The sequence below is a fragment of the Austrofundulus limnaeus genome, unplaced genomic scaffold, assembly GCF_001266775.1.
Source record: "Austrofundulus limnaeus strain Quisiro unplaced genomic scaffold, Austrofundulus_limnaeus-1.0 Scaffold88, whole genome shotgun sequence".
Lineage (NCBI taxonomy): Eukaryota > Metazoa > Chordata > Actinopteri > Cyprinodontiformes > Rivulidae > Austrofundulus > Austrofundulus limnaeus.
Window position 1 is genome coordinate 603,683 of NW_013952490.1, and position 23,547 is coordinate 627,229.

The 23,547-nt window shown below is 39.3% G+C and overlaps 2 protein-coding genes and 1 long non-coding RNA gene across 6 annotated transcripts in view; 2 read left to right on the top strand and 1 right to left on the bottom strand.

The window, feature by feature from the left end:
- LOC106520129 (uncharacterized) overlaps window positions 1–666 on the bottom strand; it is a 5,940-nt gene extending 5,274 nt beyond the window's left edge. The window contains exon 1 of the long non-coding RNA XR_001310508.1: window positions 588–666. This is a non-coding gene — a long non-coding RNA (uncharacterized LOC106520129). The remainder of the gene's footprint in view (window positions 1–587) is intronic.
- The window catches only part of LOC106520128 (rabphilin-3A), a 26,429-nt gene extending 14,714 nt beyond the window's left edge, over window positions 1–11,715 (top strand). The window contains exons 4-19 of one of the 2 annotated variants that reach the window (XM_014012075.1): window positions 620–745; window positions 874–1,003; window positions 1,155–1,238; window positions 1,319–1,487; window positions 1,609–1,647; window positions 4,078–4,260; window positions 4,369–4,530; window positions 6,961–7,040; window positions 7,189–7,263; window positions 7,485–7,594; window positions 7,713–7,839; window positions 7,934–7,990; window positions 8,121–8,275; window positions 8,362–8,443; window positions 8,572–8,668; window positions 8,762–11,715. In XM_014012075.1, coding sequence (XP_013867529.1) covers window positions 620–745; window positions 874–1,003; window positions 1,155–1,238; window positions 1,319–1,487; window positions 1,609–1,647; window positions 4,078–4,260; window positions 4,369–4,530; window positions 6,961–7,040; window positions 7,189–7,263; window positions 7,485–7,594; window positions 7,713–7,839; window positions 7,934–7,990; window positions 8,121–8,275; window positions 8,362–8,443; window positions 8,572–8,668; window positions 8,762–8,892 — 1,807 coding nt within the window. In that variant the 3' untranslated portion in view covers window positions 8,893–11,715. The remainder of the gene's footprint in view (window positions 1–619; window positions 746–873; window positions 1,004–1,154; window positions 1,239–1,318; window positions 1,488–1,608; window positions 1,648–4,077; window positions 4,261–4,368; window positions 4,531–6,960; window positions 7,041–7,188; window positions 7,264–7,484; window positions 7,595–7,712; window positions 7,840–7,933; window positions 7,991–8,120; window positions 8,276–8,361; window positions 8,444–8,571; window positions 8,669–8,761) is intronic. The other variant, XM_014012074.1, reaches the window with a different exon arrangement.
- Window positions 11,716–13,525: 1,810 nt separating this feature from the next.
- Window positions 13,526–23,499, top strand: LOC106520127 (group 3 secretory phospholipase A2). Of its 3 annotated transcripts, none has more exons than XM_014012070.1 (7): window positions 13,526–14,043; window positions 15,299–15,431; window positions 16,445–16,579; window positions 18,012–18,958; window positions 20,511–20,640; window positions 22,610–22,729; window positions 22,859–23,499. In XM_014012070.1, the coding sequence occupies exons 1-7, from the start codon at window positions 13,548–13,550 to the stop codon at window positions 23,019–23,021; spliced, it is 2,124 nt and encodes a 707-aa protein (XP_013867524.1). In that variant the 5' UTR covers window positions 13,526–13,547; the 3' UTR covers window positions 23,022–23,499. The 3 variants fall into 3 exon arrangements, with proteins under 3 accessions (XP_013867524.1, XP_013867525.1, XP_013867527.1); XM_014012071.1 differs by having other exon boundaries at window positions 22,610–22,713; window positions 22,859–23,004; XM_014012073.1 differs by lacking the exon at window positions 16,445–16,579.
- The last annotated feature ends 48 nt before the right edge of the window (window positions 23,500–23,547 follow it).

A 23,547-nucleotide genomic window follows, 5' to 3' on the forward strand; every position in this document is an offset into this window, starting at 1 on the left:
GATAGATAGATAGATAGATAGATAGATAGATAGATAGATAGATAGATAGATAGATAGATAGATAGATAGATAGATAGATAGATAGAACAAAAAAGAAATAAATAAAGTTAAATGTGTCGATACACAGGAATAGTTTGAGATGAATATTAAGAGGCATGAGGGGGAGATTAGAGGTATTTTGGTTTATAAAAAAGACAGAAGTTGGCTGTTGAAAACAAATAAACAGGCAAGCATGAAATGTGGGATGTGATCATAAAATCTGGAGAGCATTTAAAGGTTTAAAAAGTGTTTGTCCGGATTCCAAAATCTACTCAAATTAGTGGTTTGATTGAGGGTTGGAGGAGAAATGTTTTCCTCTTGATGCATGCTCTTCTCCAAAGTGTAATAATAATTGAGTTTATTGATTTCCAGTTTACCAAAATAGTTTTCATTCCCACCTCTAAGACGATAAGAACACTTCTAGACTTTTTTTGCTTTGTGTGTTTCTGATGTGAAAATGATGCCTGTAATTGTTTTGTTTGCTCCATTTAAACTGCTTCTCTGCATGAACAAATGTGTTATTTGAGCTTTAAAACTAGAAACCATACCTTCAACTGAAGACTTTTGTTTTGGCTAACAGGGGGAACTGGACCCTGCAGCCTGGTCCTGGTCCCGGTCCAGACCTGACAGATGAAGAGAAGGAGATTATTAACAATGTGATTGCTCGCGCTGAGAAAATGGAGGCCATGGAGCAGGAGAGAATTGGGTGAGCACTTACTGGTAGAAAAAAAAGAAAAGAAAAGTCTTGCATGGAGACTAATGAAATGCATAATTCTGGATGTGGGATAATTAACTGTGACCTTTTCAGAAAGATTTTCTTCTGTGCTTCCCCAGGCGCCTGATAAACCGCCTGGATGACATAAAGAAGACAGTGTGTGGAGACGGAGTGTCCCGCTGTCTGCTGTGTGGGGAGCAGCTGGGCTCACCTGGGGTCAGCTCAGTGGTGTGTGAGGACTGCAAAAAGGCAAGCCAATTAGAAGACAAACACAAACAAAACCCTCCCCCCGCTGAAATCCTGACTAAAACTGAAAACACACCAGCTTCTTGTTTGCAAATTACATCTTTACAAGAGCATTCCAATAAACCGATCTGTGTTTTGCCTTGCTTTTGTGCAGCACATGTGCACCAAGTGTGGCACTCAGTGTGGCAGTCGGCCTCGCGCTGTGTGGCTGTGCAAGATCTGCAGAGAACAGCGAGAGGTGAGTGCCTGACACCACAGCAATAATATTAAACAAACAGACCGTTGCCTAACGCATCCGTTCTTTTCCATCCTGCTCAGGTGTGGAAGCGGTCCGGTGCCTGGTTCTTCAAAGGTTTTCCCAAGCATTTCCTGCCGTCACCCATGCCGTTATCCAAAACAAAAGAGGACGGTGCCCCGGAGGCAGCAGACCTGCAGAAGCCGGCGGCCTCTGAGCCCCGAGAGGCAGTAAGCCAACCACAACCAGCAGGTAAACCCTGTCGCCTTCGCTCTCTTCTCTGCTCAGTGTAAATATTTCAACCGAGCAACTTCCAGGCCTTTTTATTTATTTTATTTTTTCTGACAGATTGTTTTCAATGTTTATCTCTCAGGTCCAAATCAAGCTCCTGCCTCCGAGCAGCCAGCTTCAGGCAAGTTTCCTTTTTTAGCCCTTGTCTTTGTCTGCTTACTCACAGACTTACAGGGTCAGGATGTTTTTAGCTCTTTTTTTACAAGATTTAAATGTAAAATCTACAGTGTGCATTCTATACTTTACATCAGTGGTTCCCAACCTTTTTTAGACTTGTGTACCCAGAGCCATTTTGTCATACCACTAGTACCCCCTCAGTTAAACGTAATGAAGATTCTCCAAAACTATAATGTACAACTGATTATTAAATGAAAATTGTTTATTTAATCCTCTTAACTTGAACATTTAACTCTCAGGCATTTTATTCTCAACTCAAATTAAACATAAAGAATAATGCATTGCCTTGAAAGTGAATAAGTAATTAAAGAAATAAACTAGGTAATGGTAGGTACAGGAAGCGGCAGCACCCAAAATACGTTGTATTGTCCAAAGTACATCAGAAACTAAACCAAACAAAGCTAATTCTGTGAGATTCTACATTTTATCCTGGATTCCATTTTGTTTTGTCAATTCTGCAATTCAGTTAGCATTTTCCGCATTGCGAAAATCATTTTTTATTAATTATTTTTACACAACTGAGAGATTTTTTCACGTACCCCCTGTAATATGCTCACGTACCACTAGGGGTACACGTACCCCTGGTTGGGAATCACTGCTTTACATTGCTGTAGAACAGGGCTGTTGAAATAAATTGTTAATTTAATGGCCCTGTCAAAGAAATATTAGTTTTTCTGTTCTATTTAAAAAAAATTGCTAGGTGGACCACAGTTACGGAAAGCCAACAGACACCCAGCAATTAAATAAAAACTTTTCAGATTTAAAATGTAATTCAAAATAAGTTAGATAAAAACGTCACATTTTTAATATTTAAAATGTAATTTAATTTTAAATGAAGACATTGTCAGGCATATATTTGTCGCTGAAGTTAAAAAAAAATTTGTCAGGCCGGATTGAAGTCACCTGCAGGTGGGATATGGCCCGCAGGCCGCCAGCTGAATAGCCCTGTTGTAGAACCTCTTATAGCCTCCTGTCTAAAAGCTTCACCTTATCTTCTGCCTTTTGAATGGAGTTCCTGTGCAGCATTAAAACATATTCAATTTAATTCTGAATTTCTACAAATAGAAATCAAACAAGTAGGTTGATTTTGACATTAACAAAATATATAAAAATGAACGTTAAATATATTAATTTCGGTTCATGCACCACATCAGGCATTTTATTAAACATATCCTCCACCAATATCTTAATAAAAGTTGGAATGTTGTATAATGTAATTTAAACTGGAAAGTTTATTCATTCAGTACAAAAATAGGCTTGAGTTCCTCTGACCTGCAGATTGAAAGCGACGTCACAGGCCTGTCTGCAGCAGCTCACACTGGTTTCATCATAAAAATAATAATTTATGTTATTAGATCTGATCGAGTGAGATTTCTGCAGCAAAAAATGTTCAAGACAAAGGACCAGTGGAGTAAATCAAACACTGAAGCATCAGCTGCTGTTAGAATAATGGAAAAATATACATGTGTAAAAATGGCTCCACTGTCACTTTCTATGGGCGTCTATTTTTAGCTGAAAAGGGTCGCAACACAAAAGCCTGTTTTTCCTTTTGGCACAGCTCCACATGCTATTGGCTGTTACTAACTTCAGATGGCTTCTTTACAATGGTAGATGTTTGAAAAAGGCCTAAAGCTTTCAGGAAGACGAAACGTGGCTGTACAACGTGTCACTTTTATTTCATTATGTGCTGAGTCACTGTCATTACGTACACAATGTGGAAACAACATAACTCCCAGTACAGCCGTGACTCCTGACAGAGGAAGACAGAGAAAAAATAAATATCCTCTGTCAAAACAAAGCACAAATCAAATTATCACCAGCAAAATTCTCTGTCGACTAACTTGTGCTAGTTCCTATTTATCCATCTATTTTACCTTCTTTGTCCTGTGCCCTCACATCTCGTTGCTTTGTTCTCGTCATTTATATCTCTCGGCTGCTTCCTAAATTTGGTGGGGCCTCCCCACTGTGGCAGAGGGAGGCGACGAGGTCCTCAGTTAAAGCAGGCAGAAGTTGCATGCTGAGATAAAAATGAGCCTCCGAGTGGTGCTGGTTTGAGAAGTCAGACAGTTTAATTTGTCACACTCTGTGGGATTACCTGTGCACTGTGATTTATCAGTAAAAAACAAAAAATCAAATAAAACAGGCAGACTGTGAAGCTGTCAGTTCAGAGTCTGAGCTGCTGCTGCTGCTTACAGCTTCATGTAGGTCAATGCCTTTCCAACAAAAAAATATGCAACATCAGAAGTATTCAGAAAGACCTGGCAGCGTTACAGAATCCTCTGCAGTGAAGGTGGAGAGTGGAGTGATTGTGCAGTTTTCCTGCTTGCCATGTGGAAGTCACTGTTTAACTCACTCACGCTTGTTTTTTTTTTAGTTGCAGGGCCACAGGGCCGCGCCGGTTACCCACCTGTGGCCCCTAAGCCAGTGTTGCGCATGGCCACGGGCGGGGTCGGCCCCGACGAGGCCGGTCAGGGAGGCGTGGTGACAATGAAGAAGATGGTGCCCGTACAGAGTGCCAGACCACAGCCCGCCGCTTTAGGCGCCGCGGCCCATCAGGGTGAGGAACAGCAAGGACACGTTTTCATGGTTTCCTCATCGATTAGTGAATATTCAGCAGCAGTTTGTCGTTCTCTGCTAACGCTGACGAATGAATGTGTTGCTGTAGCAGGAGACAAAGGTGCCGCAGCTCCTCCAGAGCAGAGAGCACCTCCAGCAGTCAGAGAGGACAGGAGGCAGCCCACCGCCTACAACGCTCCTCCCCCCCGGCAGCAACCTCCCCCAGCGGAGGAGGAGGACGACGCCAACGACTACGACTCTGATGAAGCCAGTGAGTGCCCCATGTGCTGACAAGTCTAGATTAATTTCATTCTGTACAGGTTCCCATTTCTCCCACTCATTACAGCAAAATCCCAAGAATAGTTTTTATTATTGTAACATATCTTGTATTCAAATTAGTTAAAGATGTTTAACTTCTGCATTTTATTAATATTGAATGCTGAGTGCTGAACGACTGATTAAGAAGCTGAAACTGAGCTATTAAACCTGAAAGAAGCAGAACATCAAAGGGGCAATATTATGTGTTTCTCAGGCATATATTTAAATACTTTACCATAATAAAGAATGTATGTCACCTTTAGTTGTTATTAAAATGCTGTTTTTATGTTTAAATAGAAAATAAACTTATCTTCTCATCACTTCCTCTTCTAAACGCCTTGAAATTGACCTCTGTCTCTTTAAGAACCACCTTCTGCTTCTGTCCCGTCCCATGGGGGGTGGGGGTGGGTGGCTGCCATGATGCAGTTTACTTGGCATCTGAAAATACATTTCCTCAATGGTATTTTGAATCTGAAAAGAGCTTCACTGAGTGAGAAGTAGTGGATCTCAGCAGACAGTTTAAGTTTCACTTTCACTTCCACTCGTTTGCTCTGTTACTGCCGAGAGCTTGCAGGAGTGATGGGCGGGGTGTGTGGGGTGGGGGGCGGGGAGGGGTGCTCCCTGATGAGGAGGTTCAGCTTGAAGACACGTCCCAGGGGCGTTTCTGGTTCCAAAAGGTGTTTCTGGTCTCCACCTGTCATTTTGCTCCTCAGCATGGCTGCCTTAAAATGCTGCAGGATTTCTCAAACATGCATGAATGAGTCAAAGCAAGGCTTTGGGCATGTTTTTATATGTGAGTATAACATTATAACATGATATAAAACTCAAAAAAGTTGATTTTACATGATATTGCCCCTTTAACAAAGAGTTAAATGAGCAAAACACTATCAAAAATGTATAAGAAATAAAAGCCTAATTTAAATAAAAGCTAAAGGTAGCGTAAGGCTAACTAGATAAAAGCCAAATGCTCTTAGAGGCTAGCTAAAAGTGCCAAAACACCATTTAACGTTAACTAAAACTAGCAAAAGGCTAGCTGAAATCTAAAAGTACGGTGAAACTGATTTCAAAGAGGACAAATCACAATGGATTTTTATAGGCAAAATATTTGTAAATAAAGATAAATATTTTTAAAAAGTACAAATTTATTTTAGCCTGAAGGGACGAAATGACTTTATTCTAAATTGGGTTGAAATTATTATTACTTTTAGGTTCAGGTCGTTAGAGCTGTGCAAACAATTTGATGCGTAACAAGACTAACGAGTTTTAAATTCCCCTTGGATCTGTTCCCTTGGAGCAAAGAGGCAGAGAGAGTTTTCTGTGGAGATATGAAGGGGAGAAAAGTTGTGTTGTTGACAGGTTTCAACAGCCTTTTGCTAATACTTTTTGATGTAAATGCCTTGGTTATTAAAGGTTAATGAAATGTCATGTTCAAGTTAATTAGGTTAATAATCAGGCAATTGTTACTGAAGTATAACATGAGTGAATATTAGTATAAATGTTTCCTTTTGGACTGAACTGGATATTAGATATATGGTAAAATATTAATATATAATCTGATTTAACATTTTACTCAAAATTATTGAAGTAAATTGTTAAACTGGCAGTTTTTTATTTTGTCCCATGACAATAGATATTTAAAAGCATTACAATTCATCTCTCTGTCTGTAGATTGTGAGAGAAGGTAGAATAATTTTGTATTTATTGCCTTTAGGTAGAAAATGCATGTGTTATCTGTTACATGAGGTGCAGTTAGGAAAAGTATAATACTGTACACCCTCCACATTTAGAAGGACTTTCTCTCCTCCCAACACACTAACCATCCTGCAAACCTCTCGTGTTGCATGTGATTCCTCCTGTTTGGGCATGCTGATGTGACTATTTCCCTCAAATCACTTGCAGGCCTTCATTCTTCATCAAATTAAACGTTGCATTTTTGCAGTTAGTGAGTCTAAGCACGAAGAAGTTAATAGACATTTTAGGATAATTAACAGAACACTTTTGAATAGGCTGTTTCCCAGCATCTAGCAATGCCAAGCTATCAAACTCGTCCAAAGAAAATCTGTGTGGGCAGCCTCTCAATCTTTGTATTTTTTTCCCCTACATGCAGAGTCCTCCACCGAGACTTGAATGTTTATTTAATTAATTTCATGTTATGTGCTTCTAATAGTGTCCTAACAGTCATCTGAAGCCTGCTAATGTTTCATAAGTGATGGTTAAGACTGTTTTTTTATCCTTTTAGCAAATCTTTATCTCATTCACACTTTTAACCACACGATTCTTGTTTAATTACCAGAAAAAGACTACGTTTGTATATTTATTTATTTAAAAGCAGGTTTTCCGTCTGTCCTAGTTTAAAGTTACAGCTGGTCTGGGTCTCTTTCAGCGACTCTGGGCTCTCTTGAGTTCAGTCTTCACTACGACCAGGAAAGCAACAGCCTCCACTGTAGCATCATCAAAGCAAAGGTACCACGGTTGCCCTCATTTTCGCACACGAAGGCACAATTTCAGTCAAGTGGCTCATGCTTAAAAGCTCCTGAATGGCACTTTAGCTAAACTGCTCTCCAACGCTTGTGATCTCGTTAACACTATTCTCTTTTGTTTTCCTTCTCAGGGACTGAAGCCCATGGACTCAAATGGGTTAGCAGATCCCTATGTGAAGCTTCACCTGCTGCCAGGGGCGAGTAAGGTAAACAATCATACCTGTCTTATATGAATTCCTTGTCTTTGAAAGTATTTACACACCAAAACCCCCAAAAGGTTAGTAATTTTTAGCCCTGATTTGATTTGATGAGGAATCTCTGATAGCTCACTCCTGACCCCTTGTGGTCATAGACAAAAACAGAAATAAGAGTTTGGATGATTATATTTAGAAAGCATTCATTCTTCTCCTTCTCTGTTATCCAACAGTCCAACAAGTTGCGTACAAAAACCCTGAGAAACACTCGCAACCCTGTGTGGAATGAGGCACTCACCTACCACGGCCTGACAGAGGAGGACATGCAACGCAAGACCCTCAGGTGGGTAACTCACCTCGCAGTCGTGCTCAAACCACCCCACTGCATCAACCTTGTCTGCTTTATGCAATGGCATTTATGTCTATAATTAAACATTTTTTTCTGAAACAATTTTCCACAGGCTTTCTGTCTGCGACGAAGACAAGTTCGGGCATAACGAGTTTATTGGGGAAACTCGGGTGGCGCTGAAGAAGCTGAAGATGAATCAAAAGAAGAACTTCAATGTCTGCCTAGAGAGAGTCGTGCCTGTGAGTGAGACAATCAAAGAGCCCTCCGTTTATTTTTTTTAACTTGTCTCAGTCTTTTACTTGACCCTGCTGCTAATCTTATTCCTCCTGACAGACGAAGAGAACCGCGACAGCCGGAGGAGCCAGGGGGATAGCGCTCTACGAAGATGAGGCAATGGCTGTTTCTGAGCATGTCTAAACGTGACAGATTCCTCCAGAAGTTCATACAGACGTTACAGTCAGTCCTGTACAAATATCGGTTTTTCCTCTCTCTCTCTTTCTCTCCCTTTGCTCTGTTTTAGCCCGGGAAGGATGGCACAGAGGCAGAGGAGCGCGGCCGGATTCTGATCTCCCTCATGTACAACTCGCAGCAGAGTCGTCTCATGGTGGGGGTCGTGCGCTGCGTTCATTTGGCCGCTATGGATGCTAATGGCTACTCTGACCCATATGTCAAAATGTAGGTAGAACAAATAGAGCGGGGAAAAAGGGCATTTCATGCAATAAACAACATAAATTACATTCTGCGCATGTGTCATTTTGTAGATGTTTGAAACCTGATATGGGGAAGAAGGGCAAGTGCAAAACGCAAATCAAGAAGAGGACTTTGAACCCAGAGTTTAACGAGGTTTGGACAAAAAAAAGAGAGTTAATCAAAAGTGTCATCAGCTTGTCATTTTTCTAAATTAAATTGTTGCATTCATAAAGGGGAAAATAATTTAAATTAACATTTTAAATGTCTGGATCAAATTTTAGGAGTTTGGGTTTGAAATCAAACACAGTGAACTGGCCAAGAAGACGTTAGACATCTCAGTGTGGGATTACGATATTGGCAAATCCAATGATTACATAGGTAAGTATCTGATCAGTGTCACAGCCATTAAAGTGTTTAGAAGAAAAGAGAGGAAGAAAGAAATTCTCACCTGCTTCTTCTCCTTTCTGACAGGTGGGTGCCAGCTGGGCATCACGGCCAAAGGGGAGCGGCTGAAGCACTGGTACGAGTGTTTGAAGAACAAGGACAAGAGGATCGAGCGCTGGCACACCCTGGTGAACGAGAACCACGTTGCCAGTGATTAACCACACAGCATGAGCTCATGTTTATCCTCCACAGTCTGTTTGCATTTACTCCCCATTTGAATGGATAGATCAGCTCATTGGAAGTGGGGTTCTGTGGATAAAATATGATTGATGACTATGTAACCTGTTGTAGATGGCTGTTTGAAGGACCTCAGTAAGGAGAAAAGAGGTTTAATTCTGATTGGACTGACAAGCTGACAACTAATCTGAGCTGGACTAACACTGAAGTGGAAATGTGCCAACTTGAAACTTTGAGGTGTTCATGCAAACCCTAGGAGTAGCTGTATCACTTCCTGTTGGCAACATTAATCTGTGCAGGTGCTGTTATGGAGTCTGCAGGAAGGTTTGTCCCAGTAGAGTTACCGTAGCTTCCTGTTGTAGAACTGTGCTGTAGTAAAGCTGGGTTTTCACATCTTATAAAACTTTGTTGAACCCTAAAGAAATTGTGCGTAAATTATATAAATAATAAATAATATAAAATGACCATCTTTAGTAAAGAATTTGAAACATTTGATTTGCAAATAGATAAACACGATGCTTCAGCATTATCAGTGCTATTTTACCATATGTGCTAACCGGTCAGCAGCTAATGAATATAGGTTTTTTTACTACACATAAAAATATTTATATCTGTGTTTATTTGTACAAAATAAGTCATATCTTTTTAAGTTTCAAGATAATCGAAATGCAAGAGTAGTTGTTTTTTAATCTCGACCCTCTGAATCAAAATTTAATCGAATCATGAGGTGCATGAAGATTCCCTCCACTAATGTAAACGTTTTGAAGAATATTAAGATTTGTGGAATTTGAGTTGTTTTAAAATGACCTTCAGCTCTGATCTGCTCAGAATTAAACTTTTTTTTTCTAAATGGTGGTTGTTCAAGAACTATCTACAACAGGTAAGATAATGATTGTGCATATCTCTTTCCATAGAGCCCCACTTCAAAAAGTCTGAGCTCTTGCTTTAATATTTATATTGTTAATCACACAGGTGTTCGTTTTCTCCACTCATTCAGTATTTTCCTTTCACTAATAGAGAATAGAGTTTCTTTGCCTGTGATGATACTTAATCATGATGAAAATGAATTTGTAACTCAAAAAAAAAAAAATCAAACAAAGACGTCTGTCACAATTTACCTGCACAAAGGCCCTCATACAGTATTAGTGAGCGATTCTATGTAAAGGCAGTAAAAGTGGCACGTTCACCATGAAAGGAAATGAATTGCACTGGTACGGATGAAGAAAAGCAATATGCTACGGCATCAGGGGTCGGAACCATCATTCAAGCTCCTGAAGTTCAGTACTTGAACTTCCTCACATAGTGCTGTGTTTAAAATGTGAAACCATAAAAAAAAGCATGCCAGGCTACACACGTTATCAAAACCACACAGCTGCACCTTAAAATATTCAGCTGTATGAACATTTTGTATATTTCCACCAAGAAATGTTTACATACTTCTACATTGCTCAGGTTAGTATAGCCATCTGATAGGACAGATGAGTCATTATGTGAGTGGACCATGAGCTAGACGACTCCTTAATCAGTTGCTGTTAATTTGTGATTTCTATATTCTAGCACACCTACAGTATATAGTTTACCAAGAGTTTTTATGTCATGTTTAATCAAGATGTAAATTTTCTTTTGTGCGACGTACAAAATATGTGTTACGGGAAAAAAAAAACATGAATCATAAAGTTGATGTTTAATTTGTTCGTTGCAATGAAAGCTGGCAGAAGACAAAAAAAAAAAAGAAAGAGGGATCTTGTCCTGCTACCTCCGCTCGTGGTTCACTCTGACCCCTCAGAGGGGTTTTTTTTATTCTTACTGCACTGTTTACACCGAATGCACACGTTTCCTCCGAGAATCCTTAAAGAATTTGGCCAACGGAAACTGTGGAACAAGTCAAAAGTATGTGCAGCTCCACCTGCATGCACTGTGCTTGTGACTCTCATGTGCCTGGGGCGATCATGGCCCACTCCCTGCCCCCACCTCCTCCACCAACTTACCCCTTTGCACAAAAAAAAAAAAGAAAAAAAGGACCCATTTTTCCTCCCCCTCTGCCACACCTCTAACCATCCGGTGAGCGTTTCATCACCAATTACAGCAAATCAAGGAAAGCACACCTTACAAAGTGGAACGACCTCAGTTTCTACAGCTGTCTGCAAGTTACTCCAATGTCAAAACAAGAACAAAAAAAAAACAACAATAATCCTATGCATGATGTGTCTTGTGGTTCAAGATATACACATATATACTTTGTAAAAGATAAATGCTATTGTAATTTCATCGATGTTTACACTTTTTCCCATAACATTCCTACTGATACTTTATATCCTGCAGAAGAGGCTGCACTCTGCATGACGACGATGTGATCTGAACAAACTGGTGTGTTAGCATCGAATAATCAGCAGAGCGCGTCGAACGTAGAAGCTTGTAGCAGACCGCAGGTGATCTCGGTGTTCCACTGAGGAGTCCTGCTCTTGCACATTCAGAGCTTTCCAGTGTCTTGTTTACTCCACTGTGCCCCCCTGAGACGTGGCCGTGGCTCCGATTTTTCTCCAGTCTTTACTCTGTGCTACATCAGCTGCTGTGATCATGACATGACGGTGATCAAATGTTTAAAAAAAAAACAGGCTTCTCTTTAAGCTAAAGTCATAGCTGTCTTCTACTTGATTCTGACAATTCAGTGGAATGTTCCTTTATCTCTGTATTTGTACATAGATATAGTGCATGAAGTGGAAATATGTACGTTTGCAAAGAACTTTGCATGTAGAGGTTTTGCAGAAAGTTTACACAGACTAATAAAACCTGGTGGAAAACGGCACGCTTCTCGTGTTTGAAGAGATTTTAGAATCCAGAGGAGAGAACTGGAGAAAACTGAGACTAAAAATGTAATAAATGAAATTAAGAATGCAGCTTTATGAACCAAAGTGGAAAGTATACTCAAGCACTGTTTAGTACTTTTTACAGGTACTTACTTTAGTAGCATAGTTCTATTTTATTCAGCAGTAATAGTTTGACTCAAATATTAAAGACAAGTTACATTTTTGTACTTTTAGTTCCTGCTTTGGCTAAAATGATTTAGAACAGATAAATAAAAATGTATCCCACAAAAAAGAAATGCCTGCAAAAACTAAGGATTAAAGAAGTAGAATGAATACAAATTTTAGTTTTAGAAATTAGTGAAATTCTTATCTTATCTGATTTTTCTGTGTTCATGAATGTGAAACTGAACGAAGTCCTCATTTTTCTGTATCACCTTTAAAAAGAGAAAAAAAAACTGCAACAACATACGGTATTACTCTTTTATAACACTAAACATATGAAAACACAGAAATTGAAAACTGCATCACAATATTTCCTGTACATACTACAATGGGATTAGGGTAGAGTCAGAACCAGGGTCACTGAAGGAGAATAATGGTACAAAGACGCAGAGTTTTAGTCTTTTCTTGCAGCTCATTCCAGTCATTTGAAGCAGAAAACTGAGATGATAAACGTGGTGTGGTCTTTTGGGACAAGCAAAGTTGAAATCACTGGAACATAACAAACAATGTTGTGAAGAAGGTTTGTTAGATGATCAGTTTTGTAGATAAAATGGTGCCAGGAGTGACGTTACAGTAGGGTTGGGCATAATCGTATCGTCTGCAATTAATCGTCAGAAAAACATTAATCGATTATTTTTTGGCACTTGATGATTAATACGATTAATGCCACCAGGCAGACTGACTGGAGAGTTCCCCGGTCAGTCCGCTTGGTGCTCCTCTCTGCTTCAAATATGACGAACATTTAAACAAAAGTTCTGTCATTTCTTTATCAACGCAATTTAAAATTTGAAGGACAGCCTGAAGTCTGTGATTTTGACACAGTTTGAAAAAGATTTTTACGAAGAGCAAATCTTTCCTGCTAAATTGGTCATGTGACTAGGACATACTCCAGGGGATCAATCGTCAAATTAATCGTTATCGGCTAAATACCACAATTAATCGTGATTAATTCTTTTGCCAATATCGCCCAACCCTGCGTTACAGAGAGTGTAACAACAATAGGAGGAATTATAAATGATTTCATTTCATCCACAAAATATTTTGTTTTTGTTTTACTTTAAATATTACTGACTGAAATCAGCTGAGTCACATCGCAACTCATTAAAGTTTGTCCTCCTTGTTGAAATTAGGAGAACAACCATGTCAAAAAATGTTTACAACACCTGTAATAATAAGAAAGATGTCATGAGATGGATCAGCACTCAGGTTTGTGATAAGGATGAGTCTCAGCTAGTTTTACCTCAGTTTCTGTATGTTGCTGGTTTTATTTGCAGGCTGATCAGCTGAATCAAGCTGACTCCAAATAAGTACAAAGATTGTTATCTGAGAGTTTCAATAAAACTCATCCAGTGGGTGATGATGGGCTAACAGACACACAGTACATCCATCCATTTATTGGTCGGTTTGCAAACACAGGTGGTCCAGGAGGGAGACCTCAGAAACTCACCTGATGCCAAGATGAGTATCAAATTTCTCCCCATCAGCAGACCAATGAGAGGACTTTCCATTTCCATGCCTTCCTCAGAGACACAGGGACAACGTCAGGAAAAAACACCTTTAAACTCTGCAGGTCTTCAGCAGGACCGGGTGGGAACTCAGACATCAAAATGAACAGCGGGCTTCGTCTTCGAGCTGTCTTCTTCTCGTCCTGTTTCGTTTTACTGACAGCACGAGCTGTTGTCACCGGACCAGGTGCGTCCTGCCTCAGAGTCTCGAGTCTCGGCACCGACGGACAAACGCTCGTCACGTTCCTGCGCGAGGACGCGGCTGGCGCGCGACTCCTGTACCTCACCAGGTGGAGTGACGAGGCGCGGCTCGTCTCGTGCGAGATAAACTCACATCCGAGCGTCACGGAAGGATACCGGCGTTCATGCGACGGAAAGAAAAGTTGGGGTGATGAAGAAGTGTCGCGGGGGGTTAACGTCAGCATGCTGCTGTCTCGGGATGCCCTGTGCGCGCGCTCACCTTCTCGCGCTCCGGAGTTTACCGAGCGCACGAGACGAGACGGGACCGAGGGCAGAGGTCGGAGGAAACGGTCCTGGATATTTCCAGGCACTTTGTGGTGTGGCAGCGGGACCAAGGCGGAGGGATACGAACAGTTAGGTAAGAATGTTGCACTGTAATGTGTTTTTTACAATTGTTTTTAAACACACGATCTAATTCTTGCAGAAGTCAGAAACAGAGCTTCATGTGTGCAGCAGGAACTGATCATCAATGTTTGGATGATTATGTCTCAACTAAAATCTGATGAATGCAACACCAAAGCTGTTTTATTTTTTTTATATTATTCTCAGACAAAATCATAATTTCGAACGTCTTTATTATGAAAATTTCTCCACACTATCTGAAGATCTTACAGAGATTTTTTTAAAATAAATTCAATTCAACTGAAAAAAAAAAAAACATTATTAAATCCAAAGGGAAATTGTAACTTTTTTTTTAACTTTGGCTTCTTTTTCCACTCGTTTTCATTTATGATCATTTTCATATGTGTTTTTGTTTAAGTTATTTATTCATACGTGTTGTAATTATTTCTTTTGGAACCATTAGCACCCCCTTTTCCATTTATAATATCCATCAACACCAATCAACTAAATGACATTCAAAAACCTGATTTAAACTTTCTCAATTTCCTTAACAATAAGGTAAAAGTTATCTGTTTGGAAAATGTCGTGTTCTCTGTTATATTGTTGATAGTCTTGGCTCCACAGTCAGATGTTTAATTAAAAGGCAGCACAAGGTTTTTTCAGGAGGTGCCCCAACAAATAAAGGAAACCGATCCTCAAACCTGCAGCACATATAAGAAATACCTTCTTGATAATTGACATAACCCATGCATTTTTATATTTATCTATCTCACACATTACTGTTATAAAGAAGACAATATCCACTTTCTCTGTATTCTTTTATACAAATCGCTCGTCTTTCAGTGTCACATACTAACAGGTGACTTGTCAATCAACTGGGTGGCCAGTCAGGTTGCAGGGATGGCACCCTGGCCACCCTTCTGTCTCCATGTATTCTCATACTCACTTTTGTCTCTTCTTATACAGATCACTGAGGTTAGTAAAACATTTGGTAAATACTGGTATTTATTCTTTGGCTTTTAATTCAAGCAGAGGTTAAGACCCAATGGTGATGACTTTTATGTTGGGTTGGTAGTTTATTTTCTTCAAATTATTTTTTCATGTCTGCTAGTTCATTGTTTTTTTTATTTTTTGTTTTTGTTTTTGTTTTTACTCATTGACTGATTTATAATTTAGCTACAAGTCTGACGTGGACAGTGGCTTCTAAACTCAAGGGATGAACCAGTTTTGTATCGACACAAATGGTTTTTGGCCTTGTCTCTTGTGTGCAGGCATGTTTGAGAGAGCAGACAGGTGCTGCCGGGAGCACGACCACTGCTCGCACATCATCCCAGCTTTCACAGTGAACTACGGCGTTTTCAACCCCAACTTCTACACTGTCTCACACTGTGAGTGTGACCGAAGGTGAGCCAGGGGCGGTTCTAGGGGCGGGGCCACAGGGGGCATTGGCCCCTGCTGAAATTTGACTGGCCCCCTGAAGTGCCCCTCTCCTGTCACTCATCTGTCCTTTGCCCAAGAGTGATGATGCTGGCTGCAGTTTCATGTCCAAACACTAGAGGCACTAAAGAGCCAAATAGAAAAGTCCAGCATGAATCAAGCGGACAGAAGTTTTTTTTTTTCTGTTCTTAAAATTTGAATAATCCTGCAGAAAAAGTCTTTCAACTCAAAAATGATGGCTGGATTCTCTCACATGCTGTGTGCTTGAGAGTATTTTATCCTTGTACTGTAAAAATGCATGTAAAATTGGCAAGTAGACGTGCAAGCTTTTTTTAAAATTACAAGTGTTTAAATGTGTGACTTGTTAATATACACCTTACCAAAACCAGGGATTTGTGTGCAGGGATGCTGAACAAATGCTTGGCCCCTCTATGAATATTGTGGCCCCTTGATGGCCCCTTACTCAGAAAAATCCTAGAGCCACCACTGCTCAGTATACACCCACCAGGCATTCAGTCCTGAGTTTGAGTTTCAAGTATTCGTTGCCTCCAGAGAAACTCCTGTAAGCAGCAAATCACATCCCCCATGTGAACAGACACGTAAGGACAGAGTTGCTTCGAGGTGAAAGTTTTAAGAACTTTTCTACAGTCTCCTTTTTCCTTTCCAGAATGATGCTGTATAATTTTGTCAATTAGTCAAAACCAGATTTAAAGAGAAAACCTGGGGCAATGTGATAAAACTATTCATCCATGAGTGATAAAAACAAAGTTCCCTAACACATTTCTCTCCATTTTGGCTTGTGTGAGCATTAATTTAGTATTTATGCCCTGCAGAGATGTTTGTTACTTTACGTAATACTGACAGGCACCTTTTGTTGAGTTGAGTTGTAAAAAAAGAACAGTTTTCGAAAAGGTTTACCTTCTATTTGTGTGACTGGATCACTTTTTTTAACCTTTGCTTGCTCTCGTTGTGTCTCCCAGGTTCCGACAGTGCCTTCTGGGCATGAACGATAGCATTTCAAGTATGGTGGGCTACAGTTTTTTCAGCATCCTGAAGGTTCCTTGCTTCGAGCTGAAGCAGCTGAAGCGATGCACTCAGATGTACTGGTGGGGAATGTGAGTGAGAGGCTTGGTGCTTGAACTTTTGACTGAGGGATGTTAGGCATAACGAGCAGAACACAACTTTTTTTTTCCTATGCAAAAATAAAGTTCATGTGTGATTAGGATGTTTGTTTTGCAGTTTTTATATGAAACCAGAAACTTGGCCAAAAAATAAAAAAATAAAATAAAAATAAAAATCCAGTTTGTCCAAATAAAAATAGTTATTTAAGGTATGCACAAACAAGCTAAACAAAATGTATTTTTTTGATGTAAAACTCAAATGAATAAATATATATACAAACAGGACAATTATGCGTAATCTTGGGAGTTCTGTTAAAGCCGTTGCACATCAGCTGAATATAAGAAGTGTGGACAAGTATTCACCTCCTTAGAATTATTTTTATTTTGTGGCCTTACAGCCTGAAATTTGAATGGATTTTCAATTTGTTTATAACTAGACAAAAAGTCCAAATTATTGAAATAAATGGGTGAAATTATTGGCACGTTTTTAACTGAAAATTGGTGCACGTATGTATTCACCTCCCAAAATCAAACTGGAATTGGTGCCCATGTTTTATGAAGAAAATGCCCCTTTGCATTGGTGTCACTTGTATACGGTAATTTTTAAAGCACACCCAAGTTTCTTAATTGGATTGAGGTGTGGGCTTTGACTGGGCCACTTCAGAACATTTAATGCTTTCTCCTGCCAGAGTGTTGATTTAATTATGATTTAAATATGTGTTTAAGGCCATTGAGTTTTTCATGTGTCTTTTGGCAAATTTTTACATAGCAATGCCTTTTTCTTCTTGGCCACTGTTCCATGAAGCCCAGCTCTAGGCAGCTAGTAGTCCTATGGGTAGATCCTCCAACTCTGCAGAACCGCTCTGCTTGATCAGGGTTATCTCTGCTCTCTTGGTTGTTTCTCTGAATAATGCCCTTCTTACCCAGTCTGTGAGTTTTGGAGGATGACCCTGTGCTGTTGTAGCGTTGTTTTTCCAATTCACAACTAAAAAAAAAAAGTGATGCTCTGTGGGATGTTCATGTTTTTGTGTAAACCAACCCTGATCTGTACTTCTTCCCAACACTCTGTGTGGAGAGCTGTGTGTAGCTTGGTGGCAGCTCTTACTATTCACTGGTAATTATGGGTGCTGTCAGAACGGGTGCATATCATTTGGCAGGTGGCTCTTTCGTAACTAATTATGTGGCTTCTGGAGGTAATGGTTGGAACCTTAGAGCAAAGGAAATGAAAAGATATGCACACATCAATTTTCAGTTATTTTTAGAAATATCTTAAACTGTTAGAAGTATTTTATCAGATTGAAAGTCCATTTAAATTCCAGGTTGTAAAGCCAAAAAATGTTAAGATTACCAAGTAGGTGAATAATTCTGCAGCAACCCACGGGCTTCCCTTCTGTTGGTTTTAATGTGCCTTTTTCACCCTCTCTAGGTGCAAAGTTGCCAAAAAGGCTCCATATGCTGTTTTCAAAAGCCCCCTGCCTTACAACAGCTCGGATGTTTCAGGCCAACAAGACAACATGAACTTAACAAACAGTGAAGAACAGCGTTTACCTGAAGCCTACATGTTAAGACCTCAAAGGAAACCTCCCAAAACTAAACATAGATGTGATGCCAGAGACTCTCCCAGAGGAGACACTTTTCACCACAGGACCAAGGGGAGCGGATGTAAAAGGCACCAGAAGATACCTGGACCAGGACACTCACAAGTGTCCACAACACCCAGGACACGCATCACTACTCACCCTCCCAAACGTCAGACGCCAGTTAAAAAAAGATTTGGAAAAAAGAAGAATAAGAGAAAGAACCTCACAGGTCTGCAGAAAAAGTTGACAAGAGTTGACCCTCAGACACAAACAACACATTCACCTACTTCGCCGTTAAAACAGAGGCTGAAACCCCAACACCAAACAAAAACAAGAGACAAAGAGGGGACTACAAGTATAAAACATAAAAATGAATTTCCAAAGCAACACATCTATTGTGGCTCCAGGAATAACTCCTCTCAGTTATATTGTGAAAACTGTCTAAAGCAAGAAACAGCATCCCATGTGACAACTATTATTCTGGGAGAAACAAAAACAAAAGGATTAACAACCAACTGGGTGAAAAACAAGAAAGAGAACCTTAAAAAGACAACAAAAAAATCAGATCAGGGCACGTCTGGAAATGTTGGGAGTGCAGCTGTTTATCCAACACCCATTGTAACGAAACGAATGACAACAGCCGCTGTTTACAGAGATGAAAAGTCACAAAAGTGGCTGGATCTCCATCTGCTGTCGAACCGTACAACTCAGCAGCCCTCAGGTGGTACTGCAGCTGCAAGCATCCAAGCAGAAAAAGACCCAGTCTGTAAGAACCAGCTGCCTAATGTGACAGGTGAGCTCTGACAGCCTCTGAGGTTCACAACAACACCACATCATGGAGACAAGATTCACTTGGAGTAGTTACCTAATAAATGTGACCATAGAGCTGCTCTTTGTTTAAACAAGCAAAAAAAAAAAAAAAATAAAAATCTAACCGGGGTCACATTTGCACTTCTAATTCTTAGCATGCTGCACTCAGTTTACAGGTAAATGCAGTTTTAACAGCATTAGCTGCAGAGCTAGCTGACACTTGGGTTCATACAGATGATATCCATAAAAATTAAACAAATCTAGTAGGTACTCAGTTTCTCAGACGATGCTGCAAAATATGTCGATAACAAGACTAACTCAAGGCAAGTCATATTTTCCATCTGCTCACCTAATTATTTTATCTTTTAGTGCTAATTAAATATATTTTATTTCTAATAATATTTGTACAAAATGACCCCACTGTTTTTTGTTTGATTGGTTTATAGATTATTGACATTATTTTTTAAATACTGAAACAGTAAAAATACAGTTTGGTCAGTGGGAGTGTGTATAAGATAGTAGTAGGTCTTTAAATCAACGTCTTTATCACGTTATACCAATTTGTTTGGATGACAATACAAGGTGTTTCAATGTCACAAATCTGTCATGATGCAATTTTAAATCACTTCGATTCACAAGTCTGTGAACGATATGGTGCAATATCATATGGCCCTCTGAACAATTTTTTAAACGATTGTTAAATGGGCATCAATCTACATTGGGCATTTAATGATGATATGAATGGATGTTTTCCTTATGCCTTGATCTAATTGAATCATTAATCATTTAATCGATACATCAGTGTGGATCAATTTACGTTGTTACACCTCTAGATGGTAGTGGTGTAACAAGTTCATATAAGTATACTGATTTTAGGCTGATTGTCATGGTTTGTGTTCTTCTTGGTTCTGTCTTTTACATTCTGTCACTCCCTGTCCTTGTTCTGTTCAGCTCCTCCTGCTGGTCTCTGCTTTAGCCCCGCCCACACTCACCTGCTCCTCGTGTTTTTCTCCCAGGTGTTTCTTAGTCAAGCTCTTTAGTCACTTTATAACTTTATATTCTGTCCTCATTCTGGTGTGAGTGCTTTGTATGGTCTTCATAATTGGTGTGTTACATTCCATGTTACCTGTTTATGTTCCAGGTTTTCTAAGTACTTGTTGCTTCCATGCCAGTGACCTTTTTTTTGTTAATAAAAGCCTTTATTTATTATTTTTATTACAACTCTTAAAGACCATCTCTCATTCAGTCTGGCTTCAACATTTAAACCAATCTTTATACTGACAAACAATGAGCTCCAGAAACTACAGTTAAAATTCATTCATTCAAATTATTAGAATTCCCAGATGAGCTGTGACTAAAAGGTGAAATGCAAATTTAGTTTAATATTGCCTTTAAAGTGGCCTGAGGCAAATGTCCTTTCTAGAGATTTTTTAAAGACTGTGCTCCTTTCAAGTAGGTCAGGATATTAATCTAGTAATGCTTCCTTTAGGAGTGCATAAAGATAACATTCTGTGTTCATTTTTTTACACCTGCAGACAGTCGGCTCCAGTGTCAAAGCCTCAAACACCTGGATGATTGTAAATTTAAAATTCCTCCATTAGAGAAGAAATATAATCTACAGAACATGGAGTTCAAGACTGCTTACCACTGTGACTGCACCAGCCGGTAATATAAAAAATCATTTTAATGTATATTTTTAATTGCATAGTCCTTAGGCTTTGGTCATCCAAAACCTGTTATGGTTTTATTTCAAACTATCAAGCCAAGCTGCAGAAACTTTAAATTTCCTGGGATACATGCCTGCTAAAATTAATGTAAATATTTCTTTTGTTTCATTTTTTTACCCTGTTTCAACACACTATGTGGTTTTAAAAGTGTATTTTTATTCAAAACATTCTTCCTGTAAAATACCTCAGTGGAATTTGCCTACAGTAATAAAATGACTTGTTAGTGATTTCTGCCATAACATGTTAAAAACTAAAAACATGCCATGTAACCTGACACAGTGATGTGTTTATTGGATCAGAGACAGTGTTATTGCTGTAGTCTCAAAACATGACTCATATCAGTTGAACGATGGAATCAGATATAATGGTCTTTTTTTTTTTTTGTATCAGATAAAATCAACAAAAAAAGAAACAGAAATTAAGCAAAGTGTAATGATTGTGGTGGAGCTGAAGCAGGAAAACAGCTGTGTGTTCATTAGTTTGATTTGAACAGTTTAATCTGCTCCTGCTTGTAAACAGTTGTCTGTGTCACGGTCTATAATTTCCTGTGATTTTATTCTCCCAGCTCCTTTTTTTGCATAATGTTCAGTTTCATGATTCAGTTTTTTTTTCATATTTTATATTCTTAGTTTTGCTGTCTGCTTTTATATCAGCACATCTGCTTTTGTTACACTCCAGCTCCCTCAGTAGATTTCAGCCAAGTTTAAAAAAACACATGGCTATTTGGACAACTGTGTTTGTGTGTGGTTGCATCTATCATCTGTATGAAAGTAGTTCTTAAATATGACCTTTTAGAACCTAAAGTGGGAAACCTGAATTTTTAGGTGGTGATGTAAGACGTGTGCCACCATTTCTGAGTTTAATATCATAACCGGTGGATGAACAGCTTATATATTTTAGTGTGGACAGATTTGTTTATAAGAGCATAACAAGAATACCTTCTTTTAACTGCTTCCTCTTCAGTGGTCACAATGAGTCATCCTCCTCCATCTCCCTCAGTCTTCACTCTAGCTATTTCTACATTGTTGAACTGCATCCACATCTCTCCTCTTTGTCTTTTTCCTGGCAGCTGCATCTCTAATACCCTTCTACCAACACAGCCACTGTCCCTCCTCTGGACATGTCCAAACATTCTCAGTCTGGCCTCTGTAACTTTTTCTTAGTTGTTCAACCTGTGCTCAACCTCTGATGATCTCCTTCATAATCTTATCCATCCTTGTTCCTCCCAAGGAGAACTTCAACATCTTCATCGCTTCCACTTCCATTTCTGTGTCCCATCCTTTTTTTTTTCAAATTCATTTGTTTTATTTCTGTCCTATGTCTGACTCTTTTGCTGGTTTTGAAGTTGAAATCCGTTGGCTCCTCCCCCAGTTTACCTCTTGGAGAGGAGACGATGTCTCCCTCTTGGTTTGGAGGTGACGGGCTGGACCTACAGCCACCTGGAGGTGACCGGTGAGGCTGAGTCTGACGTGTCTCCTCCAGGAGTCATCAGGCGGGAGCCTTGAGCTCGGCCTCCAGCTACCCTCCTTCCAGTAGTCGCTCCCTTTGTGAACCCCTTTGTGAATCCTTATGTCACCATTTTACATTTGAAAACACAATAATCATCATAGTTCATTAGTTAATCATTCACATTGCAATTAAGTATAATCATTACTCAAGTTAGACTATTTTTGCCAGCATTAAAATTGATTAACTTCAAATCATTTCACTTCCTCCTTGTCGCCTCATCTTCTTCTCTTCTCGGCCTTCACCTCGATTCTTCCAGTGGCTCCTTTTCCTGTCACGCTCCCTCCTCTGCTGGGGGTCAAGTGAAGGCTCCATAGGTCTGGTTCCAATCCTAGTGATGACTGGCGCTGTCGGGTCTCTTGACAAAGTTCAAAATTTTTATTTGTCTGTCATATTCACAGCTTGGCTCTTAAGATGGAAAGCTTCAGGCACCTCAGTATTCCCCGCTCCCTCCTGGTGGATTTTGTCTCGGAGCAGTGTTTCACTCTGCCAAAGGAGAAAAAATGTAAACGCAAAAAAAGGTGGTAAGCTCTGAAGAGTTTCTTCAAGTCTCACAGCTTTTGACTGCAGCATTACCTTGTCTGCTGTGTTAACACAACTTACAACAATTCTGCTTTACCTGACTGATGTTTTGATTGTTTCTTTTCTAGATGTTCTCGAGGCTTCACTAAAGCCTTTGACCTACATCAAGCACTTAAGAAGCTAAAGGAAAACGACACAGGGATTGGAGTTTTTAGTGACAGAAAGAAAAGGATTCCTCTTCGCCTTTATAAGCACTGCCTGAAGCTAAACATGAAAGCACAGCCTAAATGACTGAAGACTGAACTTTTTTGCAGCAATAATGTTAAAAGCTTCACATTTCACTGATATTTTACATTTTTTCTCATTAGATGATACACAATGGTTAGTATTTGGTTGGCTATTGTAATACTTTACTTTGATATAAACATGTGTTTTAAAAACTTCACCAGATGTGGAAATAAATATAGCTTATTGTACTGTTTGAATCTAACAATTTACAGTCATTCTTATTTTAATAATAGGGCAAACCATTGCTTATATATAGCAGAATGTGCATATTGGTGTAAAGAAACAAAACCAGCTCATTTATGATTCTGAAAGAGAAAAATCAACTGCCTGTAATCGCAACATAAATATTTTTTTAAATTAACAAATAATGTTTTTTTTTCTTTTTGCCTTGGTTACTGTGCAGGTTGAATCACAAATCCATTCTAATGCATTGTGTGCAATATTAATCACAATAGTATTAATAAAAGTGATGACACAAATACATTAGGACATGGTAAATGACCATATATACAAATGCAAAGTTTTGCTC

Bases quoted from the DNA above. Each gene is read 5' to 3' on its own strand.
- LOC106520127 (XM_014012070.1), top strand. From the start codon at position 13,548: ATGAACAGCGGGCTTCGTCTTCGAGCTGTCTTCTTCTCGTCCTGTTTC. The intron at 16,580-18,011 runs GTGAGTGAGAGG...CACCCTCTCTAG, and splicing joins CAGATGTACTGGTGGGGAAT to GTGCAAAGTTGCCAAAAAGG. The intron at 22,730-22,858 runs GTGGTAAGCTCT...TTTCTTTTCTAG, and splicing joins AAATGTAAACGCAAAAAAAG to ATGTTCTCGAGGCTTCACTA.